The sequence below is a fragment of the Tupaia chinensis genome, unplaced genomic scaffold, assembly GCF_000334495.1.
Source record: "Tupaia chinensis unplaced genomic scaffold, TupChi_1.0 Scaffold000018_1, whole genome shotgun sequence".
Classification (NCBI taxonomy): Eukaryota; Metazoa; Chordata; class Mammalia; order Scandentia; family Tupaiidae; genus Tupaia; species Tupaia belangeri.
This window is the reverse complement of record NW_006159448.1, coordinates 1,726,378-1,744,839: the sequence shown is the minus strand read 5'-3', so window position 1 is coordinate 1,744,839 and position 18,462 is coordinate 1,726,378. Positions and strand designations below refer to the sequence as shown.

Genomic DNA, 18,462 nt, shown 5'->3' with positions numbered 1-18,462 from the left:
CTGAAAATTGCCCTATATTTCTCTTAAGAAAAGTGGTTCTCAAACTTTCTACGGTATCAAAACCACCTGCAGGTCTTCTTATGAGCATGGATTACTGAGCCCTGACCCCAGCGATTCTGATTCAGTAGATTTGAGATGAGGCCCAAGAGTGTGTGTTTCTCACAAGTTCCCAGGTGATGCTGACATTGCCAATCCAGAGACACACTTTGAGAACCACTGGTCTAGAAGAAATGGAGCCTTCTGTGGGTCCTAGAGCCAGAGAGGAGCAGGTTTTTAATCAGGCTTGTGCATGCCAACCTTACCTACTACCTTAATGTAAGCTTCCTCAAGTCAACGCTCAGCCACAATCAAATTTTAAAAATGTTCAAAATAAGAGAGAAACTGGTGTGGAGCTAAAGTATACCAGACAGAAGTGCACAAGCATACAGCCCCAGAAACCTACCTCAAATAGGTAGGGAGAAGCAAGTGCTTCTCCAGATACCAAGAAACAAAGCAAAGCCTCAAGAAATAGGAGAAAATCAGAAAGTATATCTTCCCTCAAAAGATTATAGCAACTCCTCACCAATATGGAAAAAAACACACACACACAAGAAATCCCAGAAGTCACAGAACTAGAATTCAGAATATTCATTGTAACAAAACCCAATGAGAAGAAAAAATGGACAACAAACTATAGGAGATTAGGAGGTCATTCCGTCATATGAAGGAGGAATTCTATAAAGAGATAGACACCCTAAGAACATCAAATAGAACGTCTGAAGATGAAGAATACAATTCAAAAAATCAAAATCTTTTTTGAACACATCAATAGCAGATTGGACCACACAGAAGGAAGAATCTTCAATCTGAAAGACAAAGCCTCTGACTTAATCCAAACTACAAGAAAATAATGAAAAAATAACTCCCAAAAATGAGGATAATACAGGAAATACTAGACACCACTAAAACCTCAAATATCTGAATAATGGAAATTGCAGAAGGTGAGGAAGCTGATAAAAGCATAGAAAGTCTCTTTCATGAAATACTGCCTGAAAACTTTCCAAATATAGAGAAACACAAAGAAACATGAAGTCATACAAATCCAGGAAGCACAAAGGACACCAAATAGAATCAACATAAGAAGATCCTTTCTGTAGCATATGACAGATTGGTAAAAAATCAAAGACAAAGGCAAGATTCTAAAAATGGCAAGAGAGAAGCATCAAGTTACTTACCAAGGCTATCCTATCACGCTAACATCAGGTTTTTCAACTGAATGATGCAGGCAAAGAAAGAATGGGAAGATATATTCAAAACTCTAAAAGAAAAACAATTTAAACCAAGCATACTATAGCCAGCAAGATTATCCTTCAAGTGGGAAAAACAAATAAAAACAGTCTCAGATAATAAAAACTTCAATAGTTTGTGAAAGCTGGACCAGCTCTTCAAAAAGTACGTAAGGGAGTACTATATCAGGAAAACGAAAGAGACAAATAGAAATAAGATAATACAAAACAACCAAGAAAATGGCTAGCAAAATGACAAGAATAGGTCTGCAAATATTGATAATAACACTGAATGTTAATGGATTAAATTCTCCAATGAAAAGACACAGATTGGCTGAATGGATATAAAACCAGGAGCCCTGGGACCCAGGTGGTTAAGGTGATGGATTCCCATGTGGTCACTGTGGTTTGAAACCCAGACTCGAATCTTGAAACTCATACTGGGTGTGTGTATGTGCATGGCCAAAATCCCGAGAGGAGGAGAAGGGATTGTCGTGTGGCCATCCTCCCTGGGAGTGTGTGGGGTATGTGTGTGCAGTTTCTCCCTTTCTGTCTCTCTGACTCTCTTTGTCTCTCTAACAAGTAAATGCACCCTATAGCAAAAAAATTTAAAAATAAAAAATAAAAAAAATCTAAAAACCCACAAAAAAACAGAAACAAATAAACAAAAACCAGGAGCCTTCTATCTGCTGCCTATAAGAAACACACCACTCTAATAAAGATATACATAGACTGAAAGGAAAGAGCTGGAAAACAATATTCGATGCAAACAGAAACCAGAAAAAGACTGAAGTTGCAGTACTGATACCAGACAAAATAGAGCTCAAGACAAAACCTATCAGAAGAGACAAAGAAGGACACTATATAGTACTAAAAGGGAAAATTCACCAAGAAGATATAACACATATAAATATCTATGCACCCAACATTAGAGAACCCAAATATGTGAAAGAAAGGAAAGAAATAATAGATTCAAGCAGAAATAAATGAAATAGAGAACAAAAGAAATGAAACCAAATGCTGGTTCTTAAGAAGATAAACAAAATTTACACATCATTAGCTAGACTAATCAATAACACAGAAAGGAAAGAGATAATAAAATCAGCAATGAACCAGGCATTATTACAAAAGCCATAGCACAAATACAAAAGACCATGAAAGAATACTTTGAGTGACTATACGCGAACAAACAAAAATACCTAGATGAGATGGACAAATTTACGGACACATATAATCTACCAAGACTGACCCAGGAAGAAACAGAAAGCTTGAATAGACCAAAACAAGCAATGAGATTGAATCAGTAATAAATAGCCTCCCAAGAAAGAAGAGCCCAGGGACCAGCAGATGGCATAGCCGTTGTGTAGCTGGACTCCTCACATGGCTGACCACAGTTTGAGTTCTGGACCCAGTGGCTTGAAAACGTGTGTGTGCATGCTCTAGCAAGCAAACGCAGATCCTGGGAGGAGAATAAGAAGAGATTGCAGAGTGGCCATCCCCTCAGGGATGTGATCCCTCTCACCGCGTCTGTCTCTCTCTCCTGGAGGTGCAAGTACACTGAGGCAAAAACCTGAAAAAACAAAAAATGAAAGAAGGAAAGAAAAAAGAGCCCAGGTCTTGATGGCTTCACTTCTGAATTGTACGAAACTTTTAAAGAAGAATTTACCCCAATTCTCCTGAAACTATTTCTAAGGATCCATTTATACTGGGTAAAGACCATTTTGTGTGGTATAAAGATGTACAGTGATTAAATATCAATAAAAATAATAATTATTGTATAAAAAATGTAAAAGTATATTCCAAATCTGATCTCAGAACCAAATAGAATATTATGAATTCTTGGAAATTTATTGGGGGATTTCATTTAGTGCCATCTCTTATTACAAAAGAGATAATTCCATTGTTAAAAAGTTTCAGTGAAAATACTGTTTATCTACTAGATGTCAGCAGTACTCAGATTAATTTTCTGGCTGGAGAGGAGATTCCAGGCACCTGCAACATGGTGGGAAGAATCCACTGGTAGCCACTGAGAGAGAAGAGGTGATTGAAGTGCACAGCAGTGTTGATAACTGTGGCAGCATACTGCCTAAGCAAGGCACTGTCTTCTGGGTGCAGGATCAGAGCTCCGTTAAAAACATTGAGAAAAAGCATGATTTCATCTCCCCAGGGAAATTCGCTTGGCATGCCTAGGAACATCTCCTCCAGGAGCTGGATCCACAAGCTTTTCTGAAGTGTGTCAAGGCCAAACAGTTCCTTCCCAGCTGTGAGAACATGAAAACAGCAGAGACAAGAATTATCCCCACATCAATGATGTCAGCATGAGAAGACAAACCCGAGGTGCTGCTGTTTTTCTACCACTCCAGCTCTGCGTGGTGAAGACCTGCTGAAATGCTTCTCGGTGCAATATTGTTGGCATTGGTATAACACTCCCTAGTTCTCAAACGACTTTCATCACCTCTTTGATTTAACTGTGGGCAAGACAAGGCAGGCATTTTCATCATTTTGCTGTTATTAAGTGGTAGCTTGGAGAATAAGTTATTTATGCTGGAAAATGGCGTATATCTGAGGAGCTAAAAAAGAAGATTTTAAGTGTTCCTAACACAAAGTAATGACCAATGGTTGAGATGACTCTGATTTAATCATTGCCCCTTGTATTCATGTACTGAAAAATTACATTGTACCTCTATGAATATGTACAATTGTTATATGTTAATGTTAATTGTAATGTTAATATGTAATATGTTAATATGTTAAAACATACATTTTTAAAAATGCCCTGAAACTTGCAGGTGGAAGGTGGAGCTCAGCAATCTGTGTTTTAACAAATACTCTAGGTAATACTAACACACACTCAGGTTTGACAACTACTGGTTTATAGAACTGGCTAGGGGTTAAATTAAGTTATTTTCCAGTTGAGAATGAAGCAAGAGCCAAAAGCACAGGATAGGACATTTCTTGTTGGTTACCTTGAGGATCACTGAAAAGTGAAAACTCGGCATCAATAGCACTTCGAGGGAATGAGGGCAGTCGGAGGAGGTCTTCCTGAAGCATGGAGACATGGGACTGTTTGTGGGCTGTGGGGATCTTCTGGGTTAAGGAAATGAGAAACAGCACCCGTCCTACTTCCTCTAGCTTCCGAGTGAACACCTAGCAGAAAACGAAGACAGGAGCAGACAAAAAGCAGAGTTGGGAACTGTGAAATTAATACACATGAAGAAATTGAAGTGCAATCTTCAATGGCAAACGATCAAAATAAAAGGGAGGAGGTGAATGAGAATAAATCTTTTTTTGCTTTTAACATCAAAAGAGAAAGCAATACTTAATTGACTCTCGCTTCCTGCTTCTGCCTGTTCTACAGAAGTGTTTCTTCTGGGGGTTGTAGGCTGGATGAGTACATGGCCAGCATTGTTAAGAACAGTTCATTATTAAATACAGCCCATTTATTTGGATGTCATAGTGCAGTATCTTCTCTAACAGCTGATCGGTCAGCTCCAATTGCTTCTACCATTTCTGTTATGCTTTAAGCTGTTTTCTGGGTTTATCTCTTTAAAAAAGACTGATATTGGACCAGCCCCATACTGGTTAGGTGCTATGTATTAGAAGCTGGATCCCATGTGGCCAGCTATGGTTGGAATCCAGGCCAGCAGCTTGAAAAATATACAGGATCTGTGCATGTGTGCCCAAGATATTGATGGGATTAAAAATGGAGGAAAAAAAGGATTGCAGCATGACCACAAATCTGTACTCTTGATAGGTACAGAAAAGTGGAAATGACTGAGTATACTGAAATTCTTTATAATCAGTTTAGAGATTTTATTTAAAAATGAATATAATACATTGACATTATTAAAATTGTTTTGTTTTTATAATTGTGTACTTAATTAAGGTATATTTTGCATGCAGATTCTCTTTAAGCTCAAAGTCTGATTTGAGCTTAGATAGGTGAACATTGTTCTGGTCTTCGATCTCAAAGTACAACTGCCCGATTATGTCTCTTCCTGTTTTAAAGGCAATTAGTAACATTCCCAAGGTCAGATTCTGGTCAGTGGCAGTGCTGGGATGGAGTCCAAGTTTCCAGACCTTCATACAATGCATTGATTTAGAGCATACTACGTTTATTCCTTTTACTTTTTTCCATCTAGTGTAAACTTCTGTTATCACTCTCCAACAGGTACGTGATGTGTACTTCTATTCCTGCTTTACAAAGATGTGAAGTGAAAGCCTATACTTAGAAACTGGAGGGTAAGTAAATTAGATTTCTAAAATTATACCTAATTATTCATAGCATTACTCCAAGTGAATTTTTTTTTTCTTTAGAGGTTTTTGCTATAGGACATATGCACTTGCCAGAGAGATAGAGACAGAGACAGTGAGAACAGTGAGAAGGAAAGTGAGAAATCACCTCCCAGCAGGTATGGCCATGCTGCAATTATTTCTATTGCATTTTCCTCCTAGGATCTTGGGCATGAATGCACATATGCCTAGTGTGATTTCCAAGCCACTCTGTCACCCATGGGGACTCAAACCATGGTCGACCATGTGGGAATCCAGCGATGTAACCACTATGCCATCTGCTGGGTCCCAAGTGCATGTTTTTTAGTACCTTTACTCTATGATCTGTTTTTATAAAACTTAACACACTATTTTGGGGAACTGAGAGAGGGCCATCCATCCAGTCTCTTCAGAGAGTATCAAAATGGAATCACAGACTCTCAGGGTTGACAACACATCACAGACGATCTCCCCCAACAACATGTCCAAACTGTAAAGTGGCAATCAGGCACCTGTTTCTGAATGAGCTCCTGTCCCTTCTCTGGGTGCATGTGTACAAGGTTCAGCTGTGGAGACACTGACCTCCGGAAAGGATAGATATCTCGAACATAGGTCTGTGGTGGGTTGCACAAAGAGAGAAAGAGTGCAAATTATTACACTTTTATTCTCATTTCCTCATTACTCAAAGATTAAACAGACAAAATTTTTCATTTGTTTTCTAATGGGTTTGATTTTTCTATTTTCATGGTCCCGAATTCCACAGAAACCTAGAAAATGTGAACTCTCCAATCCCCCCCGCCCCCGCCACACAAAGGAAAACTACAAACTAACCAGGCTTAGCACCCTTTCCAAACATAGGGTGCTGTATCAGGGCAGTTTACCAAACAACATTGGAAGGAAGATGTCACTGTAAAGTGATGTCAGTGGTTATCCTGAGGTGCCCTGTGCTCATTAAGTAAGGTCATTGTGGTCATGCTTCACATATTGCAAAAGAGAACCAGTACCTCATTAGACTTCCAAGTGGAAACAATTAGCATTGGGTCATCGGAAAAGTCGTGATGCATTTTTGTATAGAGAAACATGAGCAAATATGTCGTGACTTTTCTAAAGATCCAAGATATGGGCCACACAATTTTTCACTTCAGTGTAATGATGAATTATGCACTGACTCACCCGGATTATCTTCTTCAATTATTACATTTACCCTAGTTTAGATATTAATACTATCATCATCACCTTTATTTTATAGACAAGGAAATTAGACAATAGGAAGGAAAAATAGATTGTCCAAAGCCAGTAGGCAGGAAAGTGATGCGACCCAAGTGGCCAGGCTACTAACCTCTAGATAATGATGCCTCCCTGATAGCAAGAGGCCCTCAGCAAAAGTATGATGAGCCTTTAGCAGACTCAGCATGAGTTTCATTATTGCACAGTCTCACCTTATTGTAGTGGATAAGGTTCCATCGTTTATCCATGAGAAAGTAATGTGTTGACTGAGATTCTGGGATATTAAAAAACTCCAGACACTCCTAGAACAATGACAACAAGTTTAATACATTTTTATCAAGAACACAATATGTACTAGAAAGTTGAAAGCTATAAATATATATATTTATATATATATGAATGAAAAGGTAACTTCTTACGAAGATATTTATATCTTCTATGTATTGGGTTGTCAGAAAAGTCATGATTCATTTTTCCACAGAAAGCCATTAAAAATAGTCATGACATTTTGGACAACTCAATAGTTTGCATACTATAAATGTATATATATATATGAATGTATTTATATAGTCATTTAAACTGCTCTCACAGAGCCCAAGGATTTACAATTATAATTGAGACTTAGTGATGGACTATGGAGGTACAGTGGCATCTCCTAGTCTCAATCTCAGGAAGAAAGCATGTTTAGTAATATTAAGACCAATACAAACTACACTGCATTGAGTGTTATACACTATATGGCAGGGTTTGTGCTTCCCCTATAGTATTCCAGCCTGGTTGAGAAGGAAAGTGAGACTAGAGAGGTCTTAGCATTTGATTTAGGTCGCACTGGTATGGTGGAACCTGGGTTTGAACACACTACCTGCATGCTATCCTTTTGTTCAACGTGAGTATAAGAATGGAATGACTTTAAGTGTGCTTCACTGGACCTTAGAAATTCTCTGGAGATGTCTGAGTGAAGCCTGAAAGAGGAATAATAAGCCTTTCTACTGAAAAACTATACAAACTTGACAAAGCAAATGTTTTAGAGGCCTTTTCTCTAACACTTAGAGCTTGGCCCAGAGCTGTGTTCCAGCAAACAGAATTACTAAAAGTTTGGATTCCAGGCCAATTACTGTACTCATTTACTTACTACTTTATCTCAAAAACCTAATGGAGTCTTGGGAACCAGCAGTTAGCATAATGGCTGTGTCACTGGACTCCCATGTAGTCGACCACAGTTCGCGTCCCGGACCCGGTGGCTTAAAACTCATGCCGGGCGCGTGTGCGTGCGTGCCCAAGATCCCAAGAGGAGAATGGATGAGAAGGAATTGCGGCATGACCGCCCCCTCTGGGGGGTGATTTCTCTCTTTCTGTCTCTATGTTTCTCTCTGTCTGGCGAGCGCACGCGCCCTATAGCAAAAACCTCTCAAAAAACAAACAAACAAACAAACAAAAAAAACCTAATGGAGTCTTTTGGAGGGGAATGATTGCTATAATTATTATAAAATACTTTCTTGACTCATCTGATTTATTCTTTTTTAAAATTTACTTATAATTATTTATACATTAAATCACTATACATTATTTAGATTGTAAAGAGACTTTACCCAGCACGATACACACCTCAGTCCAGCTCACTTGAGAATGCTATACGGATCCTCATCAACAGATAATAAACCATATCTGTGTCCCACAAATGTCTTACCTCTCTATTTTTTCCCTGAATTTCCTTTTTTATGCTTTACCCCTCTCACACTCTCCTTCCACTTTGTCTCTACTGTCCATAACAATTTTCAATGCATTATGTCCTTTGGTCTTTACTAAGGTACATATTTTCTGCTTGTCTTAATAATTTCTACCAGTCACAAGTCAACTATGTGTAGTTCATCTAGATGCCCACCAAAAGGGTCTCTGGCATGGATCATCTGCTAATAACTAGAGTCTGTCCCAAACCCAGCCTACCCCAGAATGACCACAGTGATGCAAGAAAAAGCTACTAGGCAAAAATTCACAGCATGCCAGCAGAAGTTAGTAACAACACCAGGGTGCCAGGCTTCTTCTGTAGGCCCAACAGTTTTGGCTACTTCAAGGTGGAGATAATATGGAAGTAAAAATGGAGAAAATAGTGGAGCAATTTCAGAAGAGTAAAGAAATGCACACATTCATTTGAAGATGACAATACATTTAATTCCTTTTTTAAAAGAATTATTTCATTTAACCTTATTTATTTGTTTAATTTGACCAGAGAGGGAGAGAGAGAGAGAGGGAGAGAGAGAGAAAGCAAGCTGCCAGGTCTGGAACTTGAATCGCGGTCAGCCGTGTGGAAGTCCAACACCCTTAGCAAACACACCACCTACTGCTCCCCAACATGCATTTAATTCTAAAATGGACATTTAGTGAAGTGGTCATAATCATTGTCCATAAAAATTCGTTGCTATCAAAAGTCATTTCTACCTTCAACAGGGCTTCAAATTGAGTGTCTTCATGGACTGGTAACTGGGTTGGGATGTCACATTCATTCTGTCCATGAACTACCAAGGTTTTGGTACCTACAGAAGGAAAAAGAAACAATAAAGTGACTTTTACTAGAAGAGAGTTTGTATTTAAAGCATATTAACATGTTATGAATAAGCTGACATTTCTACTGTGATTGTTACTAAGCACTTAATGTGAGATATGGACTAATTGCACTCCTTAATTTATAATTAAATATATATTCTAGACATAGATGTACTTATTAAAATAAAGACAGCTACTATTTATGGAGTTCCCAATATTATTACTTGACTTTTACATACAAAGTTTTATGTAAGTCTCATAGCAACCCTATGAAATGGATCTTACTAATTATTTGTATCTTACAAATGAAGAAACAGAAATTAAGTAACTTTTTCAAAGACATGCATTTCTTTTTTTTTTTTTTTGAAGAGGCTTTTGCGCGTGCGCTTGCCAGACAGACAGAGAGAGACAGAGAGACAGAAAGCGAGAAATCACCCCCCAGGGGAATGGCCATGATGCAATCCCTTTTCTTCCATTCTCCTCTCGGGACATTGGGCACACACGCATATGCGCCTGGCATGAATTTTAGCCACCGGGTCCGGGACTTGAACCACAGTCGACTACATGGGAGTCCAGCAACATAGCCATTATGCTAACTTCTGTTCCTGACATGCATTTCTTTAGAGGAAGAGTCAGAATTCAAATTTCAAGCATTCCAACAAGAACTGTATCCTTATATTTTAAATGAGATTACCAGACTATAATGCTTGATAAAATTTCATCAGTTATTGGCAAAACCGAACTAAGTACCTTAGATGGACTTAAATTTTACATTTCTTTTGCATTTTACTTGGCTTGTTGAGGCAGTAGATGTTAGGGTTTCTGCCTTTTTTTTTCTTTTTGGTGATACAGAAATACATTTTATTATCAAACTTCTTTGAGGATATTTACAAAAAGTGAGATGTAGCAAAAAATATTAAAATGTACTAATGGTGTCATTATAGACTACTTAGTACATTATTAAATGCTTTTAGTAAACAATTATTTTTTATACAAACACAACTTGACTTCAAGATAAAAGGTTATGCAGTGTCTGGAGTAATTACTCCATTTTTATCTGACAGGGCATTTATAAAAATTTATAGAAAACATCTTAGGCATGCAACAAAAACAAACAAAAAAAGTGTAATTAATTTCATGGCTTGAAAAGTTGATTATTTAAGTATAGCAAATAAAGATCATTCCAGTTAATTTTACTTTATGCAGTAAACCACACTAGGTTGTCTAGTGACTCATAATTATTCCATTTTGTGCACATTGCTATGAACAGACTTACTTTGGAGAAATTTGAGGAAGCCACCCTTTACCACAGAGAAAATACATTTAGAAAGTGTTTTTTCAAAATTAAATTGGTTTAGTCTTTAGAACCTCTATAGGGGAACCAGCTACTGAGAGATGAGCAACACCTGCTGGAACTATCCCGGAGACAGTACAGCGTAAAAGTTAAGAAGGACTGACCCAATGCTGTCTGGCTTTAAATTCATATACTAACTGTATGAACTTACTGCTCTGCCTCAGTTTTCTTATCTTTAAGATGAGATTCATCACATACCACATGGCTGTTGTGAGCATAAATGAAAACATATGGAGACTTTTGGTCTTAGATAAGAGAGTAACTTCAGAGATCATTCTCTCAGTCTTAGCCTGTTCACAATACAAGAATATTCTTTTTGCTTGCTATCTCAAATTCAATGAGGCAATGGTAGTTAAAACTTAGTTTTTTGTTTATTGATACATTCATACATAGCTGATCTTCATGACAACACTGAGGAAGGGAGAGGCAAGAATTACAATAGTCATTTTACAGACCAGGGAACTAAAGACAAGATTGTCACCCGCCCAGGCCGGCACAGATAATAAGACCAGAGCCAAGACTTAAATCCAGACTTTAGGTTTAACAATGATTACTGAAAAATGAAGGAACAAAAAGCTACTAGATTCCTTACTAGACAATCCCTGAGCTTAAGTTTACTTTGGGGGAAAATGCTAGAAACACTTTTCAAAATAGCCGGTTGCTGGATTTGAAATTTAGAAAGAAATATCATTTCATTCTTGCATTTGCTATGCTGATAATATAGTCCCCCTTCCAAACTCTTTCATGCTCCATCCATGCCTACTCCCACGAACTGCTTAAAATCCTTGATTTAAGAACACTCCACTTATCTACCTAGCCTTCCCATAAGCTAAGGGGAGATAAAAAAGGATACTGTTTGCTCTACAGTGATTATTAACTGACCTTGCACAGGCTTTCCTTCCAGTATCATTTTAATTTTCTCAAATTATTTAACACATAGGTAAAGATAAATAGTTTACAGTTCTGTGCCCACTGAATGATGGAACCCAGCTGTGGTGCCACCAAGCTGTCAGTGGGAACGTGACAGCTTGGCAGCTCGGTGAACTATGTGAAGACTTCATAATCACTTAGCACTTAGACCAGCAGCTCCTACTCCTTGTAGCATCCATTGTCCCACATTACCTTAGAGCCTGTTGCAACACATGCACATGAAAAGTGACAAGTAAAATTCTTATACCGTGGAGGGCATATTCAGAGTTGCAATGCTGAAAAGGTTAGAAATCACTATTTTGGAGGCTTCCTTTGACCTACCGAAGGAAAGTAAAAAAGCCCAGTGTTCTCTTTTTAGACATCTAGGAAAAACCCCTCAATGGTCGAGGCCGTATTTGTTCTATTTCATTCACTAATAACAGATCTTCATGAACATTAAAATGTACCTTGATACTTAATGAGTTGTTTTTAAGCATATGAGTGACAATATGAGTGTTTTCGTTATACTAGAAACTAATCAATTTTGATAAGCTGCAGAAGATATAAATATATAATTATCATTTACCAAATATTTACCATGAGTCAGATATGGAGGCAATTATTTTATATACCGCAGCTCAATTATTCCTCATGATTATGACATATGAATTATATTTCTACTTTAGACATAAGGAAAAAATCTGAAAAAATGATGCTCTTTTTCACTGCTAATAATATGGTTAATGAATGTTAGTGTTGGTTTTTAATACAGGCTTCTTTGTTCCCAGAACCTGCATTCTCCTCCATAGATAATTTATATTTTCCTTTATTCCAATACATGGATTAGCTCATATTTTCTTATTCAGTGCACAAACATAAAGGCTTGGTCAAATCCTCATCTTAAGGGAAAATGAGCTGTCTGGAATGAAAGGAACTGTATCTAGAGTTTATATCACACTTCATGTTCCTTTGTAATTCTCCTTCTTCCTGCTTCTCCGTTTTCCAATTTTTCATAAAGCTGTCTCTCATTGAGTTTACAAAGAACTGGGGTCCATGCCATGCAAACAATATCATTCTCCTTGCAGTGCCAAAAATTCACTCAAAAAGGCTTTCAGTTCAGCTGGCCCTCTGTGATAGACTTAAATAAATCTCCAACCTTGGCAGCGCTTCAAGGACTGATTCACGCGGATCTCTGTTCTGATGTCTCCCTTTTCATCTGGCAACTGCTGACTTTTTAAAGGGCCTATTGTATTTCTTCTGATTGTATTAAACAAAAATTCTTGGAAACACTCAGTGCTCAGAGTCAGAACTCTCATGATTTTTCTCATGAATGGAAGAGCCTCTTGGTCTTTCAAAGGGCTCTATTTATAATGTTATAAAACCAGTAATGTCACCTAAATGCAGTAGTGGATTACCTGGCATTGAAGCTGTCACCAGGAGCTTTACCTCACACTGCTCTTTCTTCATAGTCTGCTTGAGATCCTTGAAGAAGAGGCCTTCCACATAACCCACCACCTCCCACAGGAATGTCAGCGTGGCTGAAATGGCGTCCATCCCCCATTCGCAGGGCGTCCGCACAAAGTACATGATTAATCCCACCTGAAAGTCAGAATAAGAAGAGCTCGCACAGTCACGACCATCCTGAGCTCACAAACTCATTTCCTTGGCTTTTCTTTTAAATCTTCTCCACCTTCATCTGTTCAAATGCTTCTCTAACACTTTCGATGGCAGTAACCTAGAGGGAGTATCATTGGAGAACTAACCAAGCAGGCTACTGTGTAATGCTATGTGTCACTAAGATGTTTAATTTTTAAGGAAAAAGTAAAAGAGCATTTTCTGCAGGTATATTTTATCATTTGGTAGCTTAGCTCCTTTAGCCATTCAAAATTATTGTGTGTGAGCAATTTTTCCAAATGCTCCAAGAATACTTCAGAAAGTTTATGGAAAACATGACATTAAAGTATAGGTTTATTTGGGGCCAAAATATTTTAAAATTCATGTCTTTTATTTTATTTTATTTTTTTTTTTTTGAGGATGTATTTTCGGCGACCTTTTTGATGCCCTCTCTTATTTGCCACTTAGGTTATGTCTAACAGTCTGAACCTACCAGCACTGTGCTAAGTTGGTGAACTTCAAAATTTTTATTTGAGTGTCCTCTAAAATAATTTTGAAAAACTGTGCCCTTTTGCTCATCTTAAAGTGGAATTTTAAGACACAAGTGCTGTGGCAGGGGTGGTAGGGCCTGCTGTGTGATACTGGGGCACACAGGATTCAGGTCAGGGTCATTCTGAATGTGCTGTGTCTACGATCCTGGCTGGCTGGGAAGCTGAGGGGAGGATTGTGGGGTAATGAGATCCTGTCAGGGGTATCTTTCTCCCTGTTTCTCTCTCCTCTCTTTTGCTATCTTTCTTTTTCTATGTCTATCTCTGTCACAGAAGCAAGAAATACATGAACTTTAAAAACATGCTGACATTTAAAATGTCTCATCATAAGTTTAATTTTTGTTAGTAGAAGGGTAGAATATGTTGAACATTCTATATGTTGAAATAAGATGAGAACTGACCATAATTGGAATATTTGGTAAGTTTTAACCATCTTTTTCAATAATGCACAACAAATCGGAAAGAAATAATGTAAAAGATTCCCACTCCCCATGGTCTTAGCAATCATTTCTTTAAAAACGTGGTAGTCTTGGCCAGCAGGTGGTTATGGTAGCTAGATTTCATGTGGCAGACTGCATGATTTGAGTCCTCTACCTAAAGCCTTGAAAAACATGTGAGTATTGTCCTAAATTGCTAGAAAAGAATGAAGAAGAAGGGATTGTGATGTGACCATCCTCCCTACGGAGTGATCTTTCTCTCTCACTAGTGAGCTCATGTCCAAAAATAAAAAAGAAAAAGAAAAAGAAAAAAATTAGTAGTCTTAGAAAACTTTCCAGTTACATTGAAAAAAATCAGTATTATTTTCCTAATCTGCTTTGGTGATTCTAAATGCTACACATCCTGAGGAAGACCAGATTCTTTTTTTTTTTTTTTTTTTTTCCTTAATGAAGTTTAGGGCATGTGTGCTTGCTGAAGAGAAAGATGAAAAAAACGAGAAGTCACTCCCCCAGGGGGATTGGCCATGTCACAGTCACTTCTTCATTCATCTCTTGGGATTCTGGCCACACGTGCACATGCACCTGGCATGAGTTTCAAGCCACCAGTCTGGGACCCAAACCATGGTCGGTCACATAGGAGTCCAACCTGAACTTCTTCACCACCTGCTGGGCCCTGGATTATTTCTCTGTTTCACATGCCTGTCAATGTAGCCTTTGATCTTCAATGTCTGGGATGGTAGGGATGGGTCTTCCTGTGTACAGTAGGAGACTGAGATGGTAGACAGGCTCAAGAAGTGTTAATTCATATTTGTAAGTTGAAGATTTATCCCCTTAAAACTACATGGGCATCAAACCTCTTTGAAAATCTTGTTGCAGGGATTAAGGATAAAGGAGAACAATGGTCTGGGTATGCATTTCCCTCTCCAGTGACCTTGGGAAATGGGTGGGTATATCAGCAAGTGTACCTAGTGGTAACTGATTAGAGGATGACACTGGAGGGACTATCAGTCCCTGTTTAGATCTGCGATAGGGGCTCACCCCAGAACCTTCCCATACAAACATGGATGACATATAAAGTTGGCAGGGATGACATGTAAAATTGGCAGGGAGAGTTGGCATACTTATACTGAATAGGGCCCTGACATTGGATTTGTAATCAAGAGGAGATTTTTGTATGGAGTAGAAAGGACCCTAGGACAAAAGTGGTGGAACGCTTGGCTACAGAGCTTTCCAGATAAAATCACTGTAGGATGGTGTCACTGAGTAGGATGCACTGACCAGGGGACTTCCTGTGCTAGAGCCGTATGGGATTCAGGGTCAGAACTCAGAGAGTCTACAGCACCAGCAAGAACTGAGGTGAGGTTGAGTTTCCCTGAAAACACCTCTGGGAGCAGACGGGTCTTGAGCTACCATGGACTTCAACTTTTAGTTCCAGCTAGGTAGCTATCAACCTGCCAGATGAGAAACATTGTCTCACATGCAGAGAAGACAGAAGAAATACAGGGATAAAGTAGAACAAAGGACTTTTTTTTTTCTCCAAGTCCACACAGTTCTAGAGACAAATGCAGTGGGAAGAGAGAAGACTCAGAGACTAAGCGTTTTAGTCCAAGAGAGACTGAACACTAGCCAAAAGTACTGGCCATGTACGTATGCCTGTGTATGTTTGTGTGGATACATGTATTTCATTAATTCATTTCAATCATCCAAGAGAAAAAGTAAGAGAGAGAGACACTCCCAGCAGGGTCTGCATGAGTGATCCACCCCCAGCCTCAGCTGGCCCAGATCTCAGGCACATGTCTGCTTTTTAGATCCAGCCTCACAGAACAGTGGGTTTCACTGCTCTGCTCCTTCTGGCCCCTGTTTATGTTTTTCTATTACTCTGAACTTAAATCTGGACTAGACACATTTAAATGTTTTTCCTTGCCAACAGGAAAATAGGGACCCAGGAGAAAGCAACCAAATTAGTCACGAACAAAGAAAAAAATATATACAAATTTTCTTTGAACATCAGAGTTGTGGTATAAGTTAAATGTACCATCCTGCTAGGGATCCATATGCATGTAGTTAGCTATTTTCCTGACAATAATAAGGGAGAAAGTAGGAGTTCTCACACAGACATTGATTTGGGTTTGTTTGCCTGGATAAAGGGGCAACTTCAAAAAGTAATCATCATGTCCTAGTCTTCAAACTGTATATTTATTTGGGGTGTAAGGGGAAGAATGTGAAGTTACTGGGGAATCCTGGAGAATTCAGGAAAAAACTGTCAAGGCAGTTTAACACAGAGCTGATAGTTGCAATGGAAAAATGAACACACAAACTCTTTCTAAGGCAACTATGAGTGTGTATACATGTCTGTGTATGTAAAGAGCAAGTTCAGAAAGGAAAAAAAATAACTAAAAATAGTACATACATTTTCTCAATAGAAAACTAAAGTTAAGAAATAATATAAGGGGTCTAATAGGTGGTATGGTGGTTAAGGTGCTTGACTCTCACATGGACCACCAAGTTCAAATCCCAAATGTGGTAGTTTGAAAATCACACCAGGAGTGTGTGTTTGTGTGCCCAAAATCCTGAGATGAGAATGGAGTAGAAAGGATTGCAGGGTAGCCTTCTTTTCTGGGGAGTAGGGGTTATTGCTCACTTTTGCATTCTCTGTCTCTCTCCTATGGCAAAACATAACAAAACAAAACAAATAAACAAAAAAGAAAAAACTAATATAAGGAAGTTGCATACTGCTAGAGAAAGACAGAAAAGAACAAACATATTAACTACCCATCATATGTCAAAATTGTGCCAGACAGGGACTTTCTTATATAAAATATGGTGAATATTTATTTATTTATCTTTAAGGGGTTTTTGCCTTAAGGTAGGTGCACTTGCCAGAGAAAGAGACAGAGATAGTGAGTGAGAGGTAAAAAGAGAAATCACTCCCTAGGGGGGATCACCATGCTGCAATCTCTTCTTTGTTCTCCTCCCAGGATCTTGGACATGTGCACACATGTGTCCAGTGTAAGCTTCAAGTCACTGGATCTGGGACTCGAACCATAGTCAGATAAGTGCGAGTCCAGGACATAACCTCTATGCTATTTGCTGGTCCTTCAAAAATGGTGAATTTAGCCAACCTTGAATCATCATCAGTCACATAATAGATATGCTTTAAAAACAAACAAACTAACTAACAAACAAAAGCTCCCTAAGACTTTTTTCTCATGTTGCTGATTTCTACCTGGAAATGAACATTTATTACCTACTAGCTGTTGAAACTCACCAAGTAGTTGAATAAGATGTGAGATGTCTGAGCAGGAAAGTCTCCAATATTCAAGAGAAGTTTACGCAGCATGTACATTAACTCATCCTGAAAGAAGAGCAAAATTTCAATGTCTCATTCAGCTTCCATGCTGTAGAAAATAAAACTGACTTCTTGAAAAACACGGGAAATATATTTTTCACTGTTGCCCACATATTGATTTTAATTATATTTAACATTTTAATATATGCAACACTTGCTAAATAATTGAATAACTTAGAACAACTTTCCCCTATGAAATAGATTATAAAGATCTCTGAACAATAGCCAAAAAAACCTTTCCTTTTTAAAAAATAAACATTTATGTTGTGAGCCAGCAGGTGGTGTTTTAGGTAAGATACTGGACTCCCACAAGGCTGCGATTCGAGTTCTGGACCTGGTGGCTTGAAAAGCACACTGGAAACATGTATGTGCATGACCAAAATCCTGTGAGGAGAATGGAGGCGAAAGGATTACAGTATGGCCGTCTCCCCTGGGGGGATGAATTCTCAGTTTCTCTCTCTCTTCTCTCTGTCTCTTCCCAGAGAGCATATGTACCCTTGTGGCAAAAAATATTTAAAAAAATTTTACACTGTGGGTATAGGTTACAGGAAAATCACAACAAAGCTGCATATTTAGTTGAGTCAATTTACCATGGCTGCTAGGTGTGATGGGAATGTGAGGAGGACTTATGTTGAGAAACCATTAAACAGAGCATGTTTTGATTCCTAGATTTCGAGTGAATGGGATAAAGAGGGGCTATGAGAGGATATATAGATGTGTATAATTAGTTTTTTCTTTCAGAAACTAAACTTAACCACCCAGTGAATATGATCATAAGATGTAAATGCATGAATTATTTTCATCAACAATGTATTTTGCCATTACTCAGAAAACTACTTTCATTCGGATTAATCTCTTTACAGGGTGGTATGGCAAATTATGATTTCTGATAGATGAAAAGTTTTTCACATATCCTAATAATCTTAGCTTATCACAGACTGCCAAA

General features: G+C 38.2%; 1 protein-coding gene across 1 annotated transcript in view; it reads right to left on the bottom strand.

The window, feature by feature from the left end:
- The window catches only part of UNC80 (unc-80 subunit of NALCN channel complex), a 240,046-nt gene that overhangs the window by 54,025 nt on the left and 167,559 nt on the right, over positions 1-18,462 (bottom strand). Inside the window, exons 41-47 of the mRNA XM_006140105.3 lie at positions 17,436-17,522; positions 12,984-13,167; positions 9,201-9,295; positions 6,977-7,066; positions 6,050-6,151; positions 4,232-4,412; positions 3,258-3,526 (exon numbers count right to left, since the gene is read on the bottom strand). Coding sequence (XP_006140167.1) covers positions 3,258-3,526; positions 4,232-4,412; positions 6,050-6,151; positions 6,977-7,066; positions 9,201-9,295; positions 12,984-13,167; positions 17,436-17,522 — 1,008 coding nt within the window. The remainder of the gene's footprint in view (positions 1-3,257; positions 3,527-4,231; positions 4,413-6,049; positions 6,152-6,976; positions 7,067-9,200; positions 9,296-12,983; positions 13,168-17,435; positions 17,523-18,462) is intronic.